At 55.4% G+C, this 13,448-nt stretch overlaps 4 protein-coding genes across 4 annotated transcripts; 3 read left to right on the top strand and 1 right to left on the bottom strand.

The window, feature by feature from the left end:
- Nucleotides 1-1,742: 1,742 nt before the first annotated feature.
- Nucleotides 1,743-2,048, top strand: N657DRAFT_630581 (uncharacterized protein; the record flags this gene model as incomplete). The annotated part of the gene is made up of 1 exon (XM_062790986.1): nt 1,743-2,048. One exon carries the CDS (start codon nt 1,743-1,745, stop codon nt 2,046-2,048), a length of 306 nt encoding a protein of 101 aa, XP_062653542.1.
- A 4,893-nt stretch (nt 2,049-6,941) lies between these two features.
- Nucleotides 6,942-8,191, top strand: N657DRAFT_640434 (uncharacterized protein). The gene has a single exon (XM_062791969.1). It carries the CDS (start codon nt 7,142-7,144, stop codon nt 7,790-7,792), a length of 651 nt encoding a protein of 216 aa, XP_062653541.1. The 5' UTR covers nt 6,942-7,141; the 3' UTR covers nt 7,793-8,191.
- Nucleotides 8,192-8,361: 170 nt separating this feature from the next.
- N657DRAFT_640432 (uncharacterized protein) lies at nt 8,362-9,466 on the bottom strand. The gene is made up of 3 exons (XM_062791968.1): nt 9,085-9,466; nt 8,713-8,915; nt 8,362-8,659 (listed from the first exon to the last, which is right to left on the bottom strand). Exons 1-3 carry the CDS (start codon nt 9,182-9,184, stop codon nt 8,507-8,509), a joined length of 456 nt encoding a protein of 151 aa, XP_062653540.1. The 5' UTR covers nt 9,185-9,466; the 3' UTR covers nt 8,362-8,506.
- An 812-nt stretch (nt 9,467-10,278) lies between these two features.
- On the top strand, nt 10,279-13,448 carry N657DRAFT_560927 (uncharacterized protein; the record flags this gene model as incomplete). The annotated part of the gene is made up of 4 exons (XM_062788019.1): nt 10,279-10,476; nt 10,526-11,056; nt 11,112-11,471; nt 11,520-13,448. 4 exons carry the CDS (start codon nt 10,279-10,281, stop codon nt 13,446-13,448), a joined length of 3,018 nt encoding a protein of 1,005 aa, XP_062653539.1.

The following is a 13,448-nucleotide window of genomic DNA, read 5'->3' as shown; positions in this document are numbered from 1 at the left end:
CTCTCCTTTCGAATAAGAAAGCCCGAAGGCCTATGGCCCCGGTTCGAATCTGGATCAACAGTGAACTCTTCGCTCTGCTGAGGCCGTCGTGTCTCCTTAGGGTTTTGTCTTTAAAACATAGTCTCATGCTGGTGGTCAAGGTCATCTGCGGGCCTCGTTGCTGTCCAGTCGTCTAGTTCCTTGAGCCACCTCTCTCTCCAGGCCTCCTCCATGACTCTGTCCGTGTCGGCAGTCCCTCCCGTCCAAACTGCAATTGTGTTGGCGGCTTTTTCTACCGCTGTGGGCTCCTGCGGCCCAAAGGCTCGTGGTCGGCCCCTGTTATCCGTCCTCGGGTTGAATGTCTGATATATCTTGCCGCAGGCCGCATGAACAATGCTCCCTGCAGTCTTCTTTCCGCCTTGGCCGTCAGCTAGAGTGAGCATTTGAAGCCGGGCCTCAAAGTCTAGGAGACCATATGGAGAATTACGTTGACGGGGTAAGTTTTGACTTCGGCGTACATGGAGCAGATCCTTCCAGTGTAGGTATCGTGATTATCAACTAATGCGAGGTGTTGGCTGATGGATGCTGCGAGAGCCGGGGGACAAGCGACATACCACGCCACTGGCATTGCCTCGTGGACAGGGCTGATCAGACGTCTCCGCCTTGGGCAAGCAATGTTAAGCGTTGAATCTCAGTGCTTCCATCACTCATTCAATGCTTTGGCGGCTTTCTGAGAAACCCAGCTCCGTCACGATCAGCTTGCTGCGGGTATCTGTAGGGAGTGCATAGTCGGGGATGGACGGGACAATGATGTGCTAGGGAGCGTCTCAGTCATGTACTCTGGACGTCGAGGAGTTTGAGAGCCGGAATGTCGGGTACTTGAACCAAGTCGGGTACTTGAACCAGGAGCTGACTGGGGCCAGCTGTGAAGTAGTACGTACGATCGTTGGTTGGTATCTTCCACACTATACAATCTACGTAGAAATGCGTGTGTAGTAGCTTGATTGCGTAGTGGACTATTTTCCTTCTCTTCTAGAATCGTGAGCCTGTACGACTTGGCTAGAGTATCGCGCGTGTTGTGCAGAATGGCCTATGTTCGGTCAAGGGGAACTGTTTCGCGCGGGAGCTGCCCTGCATTTGCTCACGGCGACCCGCACTGTCACCACCGTTAACAACCTCCAGGGGCTGGCGGGCCCGTTAACGCATATACCCCCCCTTACCCGATATAGAACCGCGATTTGGTTCTTTGATATCACTTCATAGCAGTCTAACTGCCCCCAATACGTGAACTGTCGTGCTTGCCTCGCATCAGTCGCCTTCTAATACATCCCCCCTTCGATGATATCCTAGGCCAACCGCATCTAAAATATGACTTGTTCCCCATACATCCCTGGTCTTCAATTAGCGGGCTTCCAATCAGATAGGATGGATGGCGGGTACCTCTGCTGCAAGGTAGCGCATCGACGGAGAGCCAGGTGTGATTGACATATTCAAGCAGTGCAAAGGTAACGAAGCTTGATGTAAGTTAAACATCGTAGATGAGGAGAGTGAAGATAGTTGCTTGAAATCTGACGTAGGTTAGACATCATTCAGGAGGAGGGTGAAGCTCCGAGAGGGATGGGATGTACCATGGATGGAACAAATTATAGATGCTGGTTTGAGACAACTGGATCTACGTCTCAATTTCTCCCTTCATTCCACCCGCCGAAACAGCAAAAAAGAGAACATATCACTCATCTGGTCATTCTACACCCTGGCTCAGAATGCAGACTCTTTGCGTATTCCTACTCAGCCTCCTCGCAAGAGCAACTATCGTTGCGGCCCCGCCTCCCAGTTCGCTTGCAATACGTGACGATGCTACGCCAAATGTCAACTCAGCCCACATGAATTACCTGGTGGCCCGCAGGCCTGTGCGGCGAATTATCTTCGACACCTACGTTGTCATCGGGGACGATGAGACATTTGGTGACCAAAATTTTGGCCGGAACCAGGACCAGAAAACGATTCCCATCGACAACGAGTTCGGCAGCAGCGGTATCCGACCATTTCGAAGCGCGAGCCGGGGATGAGCTCCGAGTTGAAGTTCATTACACATTCACTCTTGGCCGTTATGACCGCATCCACTTCACATATAAATTTGGAGGGCAAAAAGGATTGGTTGCATAACGTTATAACGTATATGATAAGCGAGCGGCGCAATTATCGACGCTGGACCTTCATGGCCAGCCTCAAAATCCACGCCTGGCCGCGGCTGGTCTTGGGTTTAAGTCACAGCAGCAGTCCGATAGCCACTGCCTTTCTCGGCACTGTGATCGCTGTGGCGACAGGAGTCGGACGGGCAGCCCAGAGCACCATCATCTGATTCCAGATGACAGAGAAGAGCGGGCACGCACACCCACACTGCCGGATGACAAGAGCACCAGCGAGCTCGAACCAGCGGATACCGGCCTCCAGTCGTGGGGTTGATCCACAACTGAGGTCTGGCAGCTACCGCCTTTCAACATTCTGATCACCATGACGACAGCGATCTAGCGAGCGACGGAGAATGTCATCCTCTCGTTCCGGACGACAGAGGGCAGGATGAGAATGGCGCCCCCGCCCTCCAAGACCGTTGAGCTGCGTCCAAGTCGACCAGTGAGAAGACAACGCAGCAGCAGAGCAACCTGGCTCTGGCGACAGAAGCTTCGCCGGTGAAGCCTGCTGGGATCCTCCTCGCCCCCGGCACTGGGGCGACACGTCGGAAGCATGTGTCGTTCGGCCACGACGTGAAGCAAGGCTCTGGAACAACGAGGGGCTAGTACCACCGAATTGCCCGACGAGGAGCAGGTCGACCTTCAGCAGAACATAAGTCGTTGTCGACGGCAGCGTCGTTGCGATACTGACGGCAAGGAGGACTGCTTTCTTATTGTGGGAAGTGACGTCAAGCAAGGCAAAGATGGGGATGTCATTCAGCCGCCACGAGGGAAGCGCCGCAGGGTAAACACAGAGCCCATGAGGCAGGCACGTCTTCGCACCAACTCCATATCGCTATAGGCTCAACAACCACCACCAACCCAAGGTCCAAAGCGCCGCCAAAACCAGCGCAGAACTATCCAAGCCGCAATCTTCACGGGCGTGCGCTTTGGAAGAGGAGACACTAGAGGCCGCTGTCGCAAGCTTTGAGGAATGGCCACTTGAAGCGGTCCTTAAGCGCGTTCAGGTAGGCGGGGCAGCGACCTTTCAGGTGGAGTTCATGACTTCATGTAGATTCCTTGTACGAATCACGGGCAACAAACCGCGTACCAGAGAGCCCGCGGCGCAAGTCACCAGGAGGGAGGATTTCCTCAACGGCGTGTGCCCTCCCTTCAAGAGTTGCCCCCACGATTGAGAAGGTTCAATGCGACGATTATCTAACGTCGGAGATTTTGAAGTGGCGACAGGGAGGAAAGGGACTGGAGTACCTGGTCAAGTGGGCAGGGCATGAAGAAGCACAATTCTCGGGAACCCACTGCGCATTTCGAGGAATGACCTGAGGGTACTGGAGGGATTTCATCAGAAGGTGGGATTGTCCACGTCCCCTTTCTTTAAATCTCGAGCCGAACTCTACGCGGGGTGCCTGATGTGTCTTGGATGAAATAGAGCAGATACTCACGCGTGCTTCATGTGACGTTTACACATAAGGTTGGGTTAGATCGATCTGTTCTCGCAGAGGAACTGCAGGACGACGTTGTCGCCACATGGTCTCCATCACCCGAGTTTTCCATCCTCTCAATGCTTAGCAACCAACACCGAGCAAAGCAATCCACCCACAGGTGACATTTTCCTCCTCTGTGTGGTCCCCATAGAAGCCCGCTTTCACCTACCAGTTTGCCGGGCATACTGGGACAACAACTCCGGGTCCGTATCCGAGGCAAACTGGCGATCTGGAAATGAAGCCACTTGGTCACGTGGTATCCGACAGCGTGTGACGGCGCTTGGAGTCTATTCCCCGAAGATATGGCGCTAAGCTGGCTGAACAGGGCGCAGATGATCGGTGCCCTAGCAATCAGAGGAGCCTTTCGGACCGTGGCTACGGCTGTAGCAGAAGCCGAAGCGAGCATTCTCCCCATACGAGAACGACATAGCCGGGCGGCAGCCAGACTATGGATCAACATTCAGACATTGCCTGGGACTCATCCCCTAGCTTGGAAGAAAATTCGGATAACAGCGCGATTCGTCTCCCCCCTTCAGAAGATCACCCGTGAGGTAAAAGGAATGAAAACCGAACATATGGAAACAATCCAGGAATACGCCGTCGCTCCTTGGGCACCTCGCCTACAGCCGACGATCGAAGCTAACCGAGAGAAGGCGACCGAGATGGCCAACGGAGCCGTGGGCATCGTGACTGCAACCAGCTTATCCGTGAAAAAAGGCATTGTCGGTGCTGGTGGCATCGCACGAGACACTCTCTTCAACAGGACTAGCGAGACCGTGACAAGATTGCTGTAACCCTTGGCATGAGGGAGAAGCAGAACCCATATACAGCAGAACTAGCAGTCATCGCAATGGCCCTGGAGAAGATTCCGGCCAACGTCTGCCATAGGCACATCACCATCGTCACCAGGAACCAGTCAGCGCCACCAGCGATTAGGCAACCGCGACAATAATCCGGCCAAGGCACTATACGGCAAATTTACGAGTTGGCTAGACTGCACCAAGAAAGAGGGAACTCGGTCAACTTCCCGTGGATTCCAGCGGAAGCCAACTTTACGTTGGGATTAGAGGCCAAGGCGGCAGCGCAAAGGACAACGAGGCAAGGGCAGATATCTAACCTCCAAATGCCCCAAGCCAAGTCCACCGCAACCAGATTGGCTTTGGCCAAACAGCGACAGGGGAGAGTTCTACCGGAAGGCGTAGGCAAATTTTCAAAGACTCTGGACGTGGCACTACCTGGCAAGCACACTCGCGATCTCTACGACAAGTCAAAACGAAGAGAGGCCCATATCTTGGCACAACTCCGAACCGGAATGGCGAGGCTGAACGGCTCTCTAAGCAGAATCGGAGCGGTCGAGTCAGATCTTTGTCCCTGCAGCCGAGCGAGGGAAACAGTGGAACACTTTCTGTTGCGTTGTGTGAGATGGGCAGCTCTGAGGGAAGACATGTTGCAATGCACAGTGGCAAGGCGGGGGAGCCTCTCATTCTACCTGGGAGTGAAAGCACCATCGGATCCAAAGATGTGGTCGCCAGACATGAAAGCAGTTCGGGCAACAATCAAGTACACAATGGCGACAGGGAGATTGGATCTTGACGAGGAAGGACGGAGATTGGATCATTCACAGTAGGGGAATTCTACTAACACCACACAGCCTCAGTCAGCAGATCCCGCTGTAGCTGCTGAAGATAGGACGCTGAACACTTGGAGAACGCAGCCTCCAAGTCGATCTGCTAAAACCCAAGTCAAGAGGCAATAGTTAGTGGCGTGAGACAGGGGAAACGAGTAGAGGGCTTATACGAGTTGATGACCGAACGTCAACGAATTGGATGTAGTTAACGTGCAATGCCCTTTAGGCTTCGTGCCTCCGGGAGAACTAAATTCCATCCATCCATCCATCATACACCTGGACTCAACGCTCTGCCTGCTACAACCACAACGACGTGTTTTAACAACTCCAAGGCCAGTCGGTCCCTTGCTCCTGATCCCGGGCCCGCCGTGCCCTACATGCGGTATTTCGACCACATTACCCCACGTCCTGCCCGGCAACGTCAACGGCCACGCCAGTGGTCCATACTACGCTTGTGCCCGGTGCCCAATGGGGTTTGGATGGGGACCCTGGGCCGACACAAATGATGTGGAAGAGGGAAACCTGCCGTGTCACTGTGACCGGGTGAGCAGGCGGGAGATGGTTGGCGTTGGGAAGGTGGGGCGGGGAAGAAGGGGGTTTTGCAGTTATGCTGTTGGGGCGTGTTTGTTCTATGCTGAGTTTCAGGTGTGAGGAAAGGATCTTGTGATGAATCGTTAGAATGTTTCAAAACATCAGAAAGACCAGCATACAGTTTACTGGTTCTTTGATGAATCGTTAGAATGTTTCAAAACATCAGAGATACAGCAGAATTAAGCTATCTACGATAACCATTCGGTTGATGCTGTTAATGCTATTGATGCTGTTGTGGTTGCTGCTAGCTTTGTGGCGGGCTGCGGCTGGCCTGGCAGTTGTCAAAGGAATTCTGCTTGTACTGCTGCAGTGTGACGTACTCGCTTTTCCCAACCAGGAATAGCGGTGTGCTTGATAGTCGTGGTGGTGTGCTAGCTAAGGCTTCCCATTCAGAATCCTGGGACAGGTGTGCTGATGTTGCACAGCACGCTGAGGTGTACCTTCTTGAGCACCAATCAAACGACTGGAATCTGAGCAGAGATCAGCATTCTCAATAGGAACACGGGGAGCAAATCGCAGGGCGTCTGTGGTTCTGAGCGTAGAGCGCTGTGCGCGATGGCAGTGCTCGATTGGCTGAAGCCTGAACGGTTCTGCAACACAGCCCGGCCGGCTTCACCCTTTGCTTAAACAAAGGTTAACAGAGGAGAGCCCCTCTGTTTCTGGCCCCGTCTTCCAAACATATCATAGCGCGGTTGTTTCGGGGGGGGGGGGGGGGGGGGGGGGGGGGGGGGGGGGGGGGGGAGGGGGGAGGTTGTTGTCAAAATGATCTCAGGGCGTATGCTGCTGGTCGCCCGTCCAATCCTCAACGCATCTCGAACTCAGGGGACGGCAGCAGGCTTCATGCGGTCGTCCGCAGCATCCGCTGGCACCTGCGATTTGGCGAGAGATGTTCCGTTTTAGGGAGTCAATAACTACCTCCCTCACCTAGGCATAGCACTGCAGGCATTGGGGCAACAGATCGAACCCAGGACCGAGTGTAACTTGAAGTGTATCGACCAATCAAGCCCAATATCTCGCTTGAGTGCCAAGTCTCAACCTTGGGTTCTCATCTAAGGCTTGCTGCCGGGGTGTATGCGAGTGAGATTGGTGGAGGCAGCACGAATTGCCGTGAAGGCAATGGAGGCCTCCGCATCATGCGTTTGTGTATAAGTATTGGAGCCTCCAAACGTTAATGAGATCTGTGCTCTGCCTTCACTGCCTTTGTTCCGCATCCAACCGGACGCTCCCATTCCAACCAACAAACCCCACCTGTCGACATGGACACGATCATCATGGGTCGAATCTCGCTCTTCTCGCTGGTGCTCGGCGCCCTCGCCCTGCCCGCCCTCGCTCACCCATCCCCCGGAATCAAGAGAGATGCGCCCAACGCAATCCACATCACGCCCGGCCCGGGCCTCCCCACCCTCGAGTCCCTCGGCCTCACCCCCGAGCAGCTCTACAAAATGACGGTGGACTACCTCGCCGAGGACAACGGCACTCCATCCGGGCCCGGCCCCGGACTCGCCAAACGATGGACTGACACATGCCACACGGCAGATTACCAGGGCTACGGGCCCGACGGCCGGATGATCGCTCCAGACGGTCGCATGCTGAGACCGGCCGGGCTCCAGAACCTCGCCGCGTGCAACATCTACCTCCAGCGGCTCGACACCACGCGGTGCGTCGTGGGGCCTATTGGCGGCGAGGCGACCTTCATGTGCACGGCCAACTCGTTTGCGGGCGAGCCGCCTGCCTACATTGCCGGATGGGGCTTGGGGTCCATAGGAGGGTATGTCTCGAGCTACTGCCGGGATGTGGCCGCGGCCGTCTACAGGGTGGGCACGGCGTGCCCTTATTATTGCAAGTCGGGGAAATGTGGGAAGTCGGCCGTCATGGCGGCACAAGGCAATGGGGATTTGATTGTGGAAATCGCGGGTTACTGAGGTAGTAATTAGGTACCTGGGTACCTGGCATACTTGGGGTATGTGAGAAACCTGGCTTCTTGGGCGGCCGTTCCACGGCTCTCATCGTCATGTTGCTACTTTCGGATGAGTCAGCCGGCCTCTTTGTTGCGATGTACACAATGACGGTCCATAGAAGATGACGCATGTATAGTAGTTGCTTCTGGGAGTCATGCCTGAGTCATTGAATGCCAAACCATCCTGGCCGAAGTTTGAGTAACAACAACCCAAGAGGACAAGGTGCTAACGTTATATGTACTTCATTATTACTTGTTATTTTCATTATTACTTGTTATTGGGATGTATGTCTGGCTTAACTTGCTAGCGAACAGACCAGATATTCGTGTGCTTAATGCGATATTCACACTGTTCGTTCCATCACTATGACCTACCAGTTCCTATATTCACAGGTGTCGCAGGGCCAGGACGTGGCGATGGCACTGTGCGGCAGAGCATGGTCATGCTTGGGACCGGGCTGAAGTGCAGCCGTGGATTCGCGGGCTTCGTCCAGTTCAGGCGGCAGTACTGGTGCAGTAGTGCTCACTGAAAAAGGAGCTGATGCCGTCTCGGCCGAGATCAGTGACTTCGGCGTCAAGTGCTTCACTACTTTTCAACCCGGCTGTCTCGGCCTTTTTTCTTCTTTTCCCAAAACACGAACCCATATGCCCAAGCAGGTGCCAACTCTTCCTTCCATTTTCACCTCAGCAGCACCTCGATTTGAGGATGATCCGCAAGCAAATTAACCATAGGCAGAAACACTTTTTTCTGGCCACTCTCTCCTTCAATGGCGCCTCTGATATCATCCCAGGACTTCCACTCCCACGACGCACACTTCTCGGGCTCCAAGACCTGGATCACAGTCAGTGCTGCTAAGAGAGAGCTGGTTGCCACAACAAATCCACCTTTGGTTGTTCTGTCTCGTCAACTCTCCGACATAGCACAAAGATTGTAATGTAATGCTTCGTTGGGCTGAAGACGTCGTTGGTCAGAGCGATGAATTTCTCAGCGTGGACAACGAGCCCCGTCTCCTCGAGCGTTTCCCGCTCAGCACAAGCAAAGTAGCTCTCTCCCACTTCCAGGTGGCCGCCAGGGAGCTGCCATTGACCTGGGTGTTATACTGAATCAGTTACTCCGAAAAGAATAGCCAGTTAAGGGCAGGAAGAGAGCAAAAAGACAAAAGCGAAGAGGGAGAAGGAATAGACTTGAAAGAAAGGTGGCGAAATGTCAAGAAGCAGGAAGGGGAAAAAAAAAACAACGGAAATCGGAGTGCCAACCATCACCATGTGAACCCTTCCGCACTCCTATCACAACTCGCCCCTGAGCATCCTGCACAATGGCAGCAACGCCGACGCGGACCACGGGGCTTGTCGACATAACCCGAGAATGAGATGGATCCAGGTCCTCTGCAGATGGGTATTGGTCCTTTGTTTCTTCACAGGACTGGCCAGAACATCGATCCAGACAGCAAGAACCCGTCAGTGTTCTCGAGGGGTAAGGGCATGAAAGATGATAAAGTGTGAGTCACGCCGTTGCAGGCTTCGAAACAGATTGCCAGCTGTGAAAGGGACTACCGTCTTTTTTTCAACAGACTCAGCAGCGACTAGCAGGGGTTTGATAGGCTGACAAGAGCGGAAAACAATGGTCTGAACCAATGAGGTAGGATATGTCTGTTAGTGGCTGTTGAGTGAGTTGAAAAAAGACGGTATTGGCTCCTTTCACGTTTACTGCATCTTCTTCCCACTCACTCCCACCTTTTTATCTTCGTTGTACTCTAGTACTTGTCCTTCCCCTTTGTTGATTTCGTGTTTTCTAATTGTATGTTCATTCTCCTTTTTTGGGAAGCGATACGGAGTGGACTGAGGATGGATGATGGCTTGGCAACTCCTTTTGGGAACATGCTGCCGTTCAACTCTAGGGCGGAACTTCAACTTGAACTGCCCTCTTCTGGAGTTGTGAACTACGGTGCATCTAGACCCGAGATCACATTCCGATAAGAACACCGAAAGTTTGGCGAAAAGTCGAAAATCTCGACGGAAGCTGGGAGATGTGAATTATGCAACGACCAGACGGTGGCGCAAAAAAAGCATTGACCACAATAATTAAGATTCTTGGCATGGCGATAAGCCCCACCACATCATCAGTGTACCCTTACTGTGTATCGCATTTTGACGATGTTCTATCGCAAATCAACTCACCACATCAAAGTTGCATAGTGCGAATTTGATTCCTAAACGGCCACAACACCCTTTGCATCATCACGACAATCAAGAATAGGGACACACAAGGGGAAGCACACGAATCACGACACCAGCGACGATCGCATGCACCCGCCAAATGAGCAGTGTGAATCCGCCTAACCCCGCCAACGACGGCTTTGAGCCTTCTCCGCGCCCCGAATCCCGCAGCTTGCCCGCTTGTTTTACCTCTCTCTCAACCACGGCGCAACCATGGACGGTGAAGGTTCGATTATGAGACCCTCCGGGGCCGTTGACACCCCCCGACCACCCGACGCCGCCTCGATGACGAGCGCCCATGATGGGTATGACCCCCAGCAGATCATGGCATTAGCCCGTCATCCGCCCCCGGGCGCTTCCGTCTACTCTCCCACGGCAGCACCTACGGCCGCCTTGAACCCGCGCAGCTGCGTTACATGTAGGAGAAGAAAGGTGCGGAACCCTTTTTCCGCCCTGGCTGCGCTGTTGCTGACAGGTCAAGGTTCGCTGCGACAAACACATGCCCTGCTCCAATTGTCGAAGGGCCGAGATCCCCTGCATCTTCCCTGCCCCCGGCCGAGCCCCTCGCCGTCCGCGCCCCAAGGACCCCAGTGCGCTGGCAAAACCGCCCTCGAGTGAGCGAGAGCTGGAACTGATGAAACGGCTGCGGAAGCTGGAGGGGATCGTCGAAGAACTGAGCGGTCAGATCGAGGTCGAGCCGGTGCGCCACCCTCACAGCGCCGGGAACTCGCCCGAAGGGACGGCCTATTCGAGGGACGAGCACACCGCTGGAGGACGACTTTGGCCTGGCGCCAACTCCGTCGGCGGCCCCATCGGCGGCTTTGGTCATGATTCCCCTTCAATGGCCGGCGTGAGGCTGCAGACCGGCCCAGAGTCGAGGCCCCTGTCAGAAACGGACTCATACGGGAAGGCGTCGCCCGATGTGCACAAGCAATTTGGCCGCTTGGTCCTGAGCGACAAGGGCGTGACGCGATACGTTAGTAGCTCGGTGTGGTCGTCCATCAACGACGAGGTATGTCAACAGTACAACCCCCCCGGCCGCGGCGTGCCAGTTCTGACGACGATAGCTGGAGGAACTGCGCAAGGCGTCGCAGTATCTCACCGACGAGTCGGACGAGTCAGACGCCGAAGCGACGCCCGAGTCAGCCGACCACGACAAGCACTTGATGGACCACCAGTCCTTCATTCTCGGATACCGCTCAGCCGACGTCGACCTGAAACCCCTGCACCCCTTACCATCCCAGATTCCCTTCATCTGGCAGGTCTACACGGAGAACGTTGACCCCATCCTCAAGGTCGTTCACGTGCCAACAATGAGCAAATTGATCAAGGACGTCCGACATAACCTCGACAGTCTCACTCCTTCGACCGAAGCGCTCATGTTTGCCATCTATTACGCTGCCACCACCTCGCTAGACGAGGACGAGGTATGTGTATTCCGATTCAGGGATAGGTGTCCCTGCTGACACGTGCAGGTCAAACTCAATTTTGGCACCGAGAAGAGCGTCCTGATGCAGAAATACCGCTTCGCGACCGAGCAGGCGCTGGCCAAGGCCGAGTTCCTCACCAAACCCGACTTCACAGTACTCCAGGCTCTCATGCTCTTCCTTGTCCTCGTCCGTCGGCACGACGACACCATCTTTGCGTGGACTCTCACCGGCCTCCTCATTCGCCTCAGTCAGGTCTTGGGCCTACATCGCGACGGAACCCACTTCCCGAATCTGACGCCCTTCGAGATTGAGATGCGTCGCAGGCTTTTCTGGGCCGTGTGCGTCTTGGATCTTCGGTCCGCCGAGGACCAAGGGACCGATCTCACTATTGTTCCCGGGACGTTCGACACGCAGATTCCGCTCAACATCAACGACTCAGACATCTCCCCCGAATGCCCGCGCCTCCCCGAGCCAAGGGAAGGCACCACAGACATGGCCTTCTCGCTTGTCCGATACGAAATTTGCTCGCTTGCGAGACGGCTGCACACCGTATCGTCGGGCCTGACGCCTGCATATCTGGACGAATCCAAGTTGGCTAACAAGTCTTTGGAGGAGCGAGAGGCTTTGCTCAGGGAGGTGTCTCAGCGCGTCGAACAGCGGCTGCTGAAGGACACCTCGAGCGCCCTGTTCTGGGTTGCATCCAACATCACCCGAATCGTCGTTGCCAAAATGACGCTGATGATTTACCAACCCGTATTATTCCCGGGACCGGGCAACGACCATGTGCTGTCCGACGACGTCCGGGCCCGTCTCTTCAATGCGGGACTTGACGTGTTCGAGTACAGCCATATTCTGAAGACGGATCCGCGGGGGAAGCAGTGGCGCTGGCTCTTCGAGACATGGACGCACTGGCATGCTCTGGCCTACACCCTGATCGAAGTCTCGCACCGGCCGTGGGGCCCCAAGGCGGAGCGCGCGTGGGCAGCGCTGAACCTAACCTTCCAATCGCCCAACCCTGCTGAGATCGAGAAGCTGATGAGCCACCACGCCGTGTGGATGCCACTGAGGAAGCTGTACCTCAAGGTGAAGAAGCACCGCGATGCCGAGATCGCTCGGTTGCAGACGGATCCGCAGGCAGCGCGTGAGCTCGACCGGCAGGACCGGTCTGGGACGCCCCCGACATCCTTTGCCGCCATCCCTACCTCCATGAAAGCAGCCCTTGCTCTCGAGCGATGGCGCAAGCTCGTCAACTTGCCCCCGCCATCGCAGGAGCCTATCAATGCCCAACAACAACAAGCACAACAGGCGCCACAACCACGACTTATAGAAAGGAGCCACACCGTCCCGCAGATGAATTCGATGAACATGCGACCCGGCGGTATTCCCGCGAACTTTGCCAAGCCGGAACTGATGCAGTATCTTGACGACGCCATGGCGAACCCTTCCTTCATTCCCACCGACTTTGTCGGGCTCTGGGACTCGGCCGCCGACGATATCATCCGGGCCGCGATCTACAGCTCCCCGGCGGGCGAATTACCGGGCGCCGCACAACAGGGCGTCCAAGGTATGGGCTATGACCCGGGCAACATGCCGATTCAGGGCATCCAACAACCACAACCACAACAGCAGCAGCAACAGCAGCTGGGCCGGATTCCGACCCCGATGTCCTTGCCCACTCAGCTCCAACCCCAGCAGCAGCAGCAGGTCCAGCAGCAGGGGATGGCGCAGGCGCCGGCTCCAGCTGCGAATGGTGGTGGTGTTGTGGAGGAGAGCCTGCCGCCGTGGCTGTGGCCGGTGCCGACGAACGGCTCGCCTGATATCCTGCGCAATCTGCCCAACATCATGGGCGCCGAGGATATGGACATGGCTATGGATGAAGGGTTCGACTGGCAGACGTGGCAGGAGAGTCTGGGGAGGTACGAGGTCGAGGCGAATGGGGGACGGGCGGGGAGTACCTGGGGTCCAGGGCTCTAG

This window comes from Parathielavia appendiculata (assembly GCF_033297405.1).
Source record: "Parathielavia appendiculata strain CBS 731.68 unplaced genomic scaffold N657scaffold_1, whole genome shotgun sequence".
Lineage (NCBI taxonomy): Eukaryota > Fungi > Ascomycota > Sordariomycetes > Sordariales > Chaetomiaceae > Parathielavia > Parathielavia appendiculata.
The sequence above is the reverse complement of the archived record's forward strand: the minus strand, read 5'-3'. Positions and strand labels throughout refer to the sequence as shown.

Coding starts and splice junctions, on each gene's coding strand:
- N657DRAFT_640434 (XM_062791969.1), top strand. CDS start 7,142: ATGGGTCGAATCTCGCTCTTCTCGCTGGTGCTCGGCGCCCTCGCCCTG.
- N657DRAFT_640432 (XM_062791968.1), bottom strand. CDS start 9,184: ATGTCGACAAGCCCCGTGGTCCGCGTCGGCGTTGCTGCCATTGTGCAG. Junction 8,916..9,084: donor GAAGGGTTCACATGGTGATG/GTTGGCACTCCG, acceptor TATAACACCCAG/GTCAATGGCAGCTCCCTGGC. Junction 8,660..8,712: donor ACGAGACAGAACAACCAAAG/GTGGATTTGTTG, acceptor ACTGTGATCCAG/GTCTTGGAGCCCGAGAAGTG.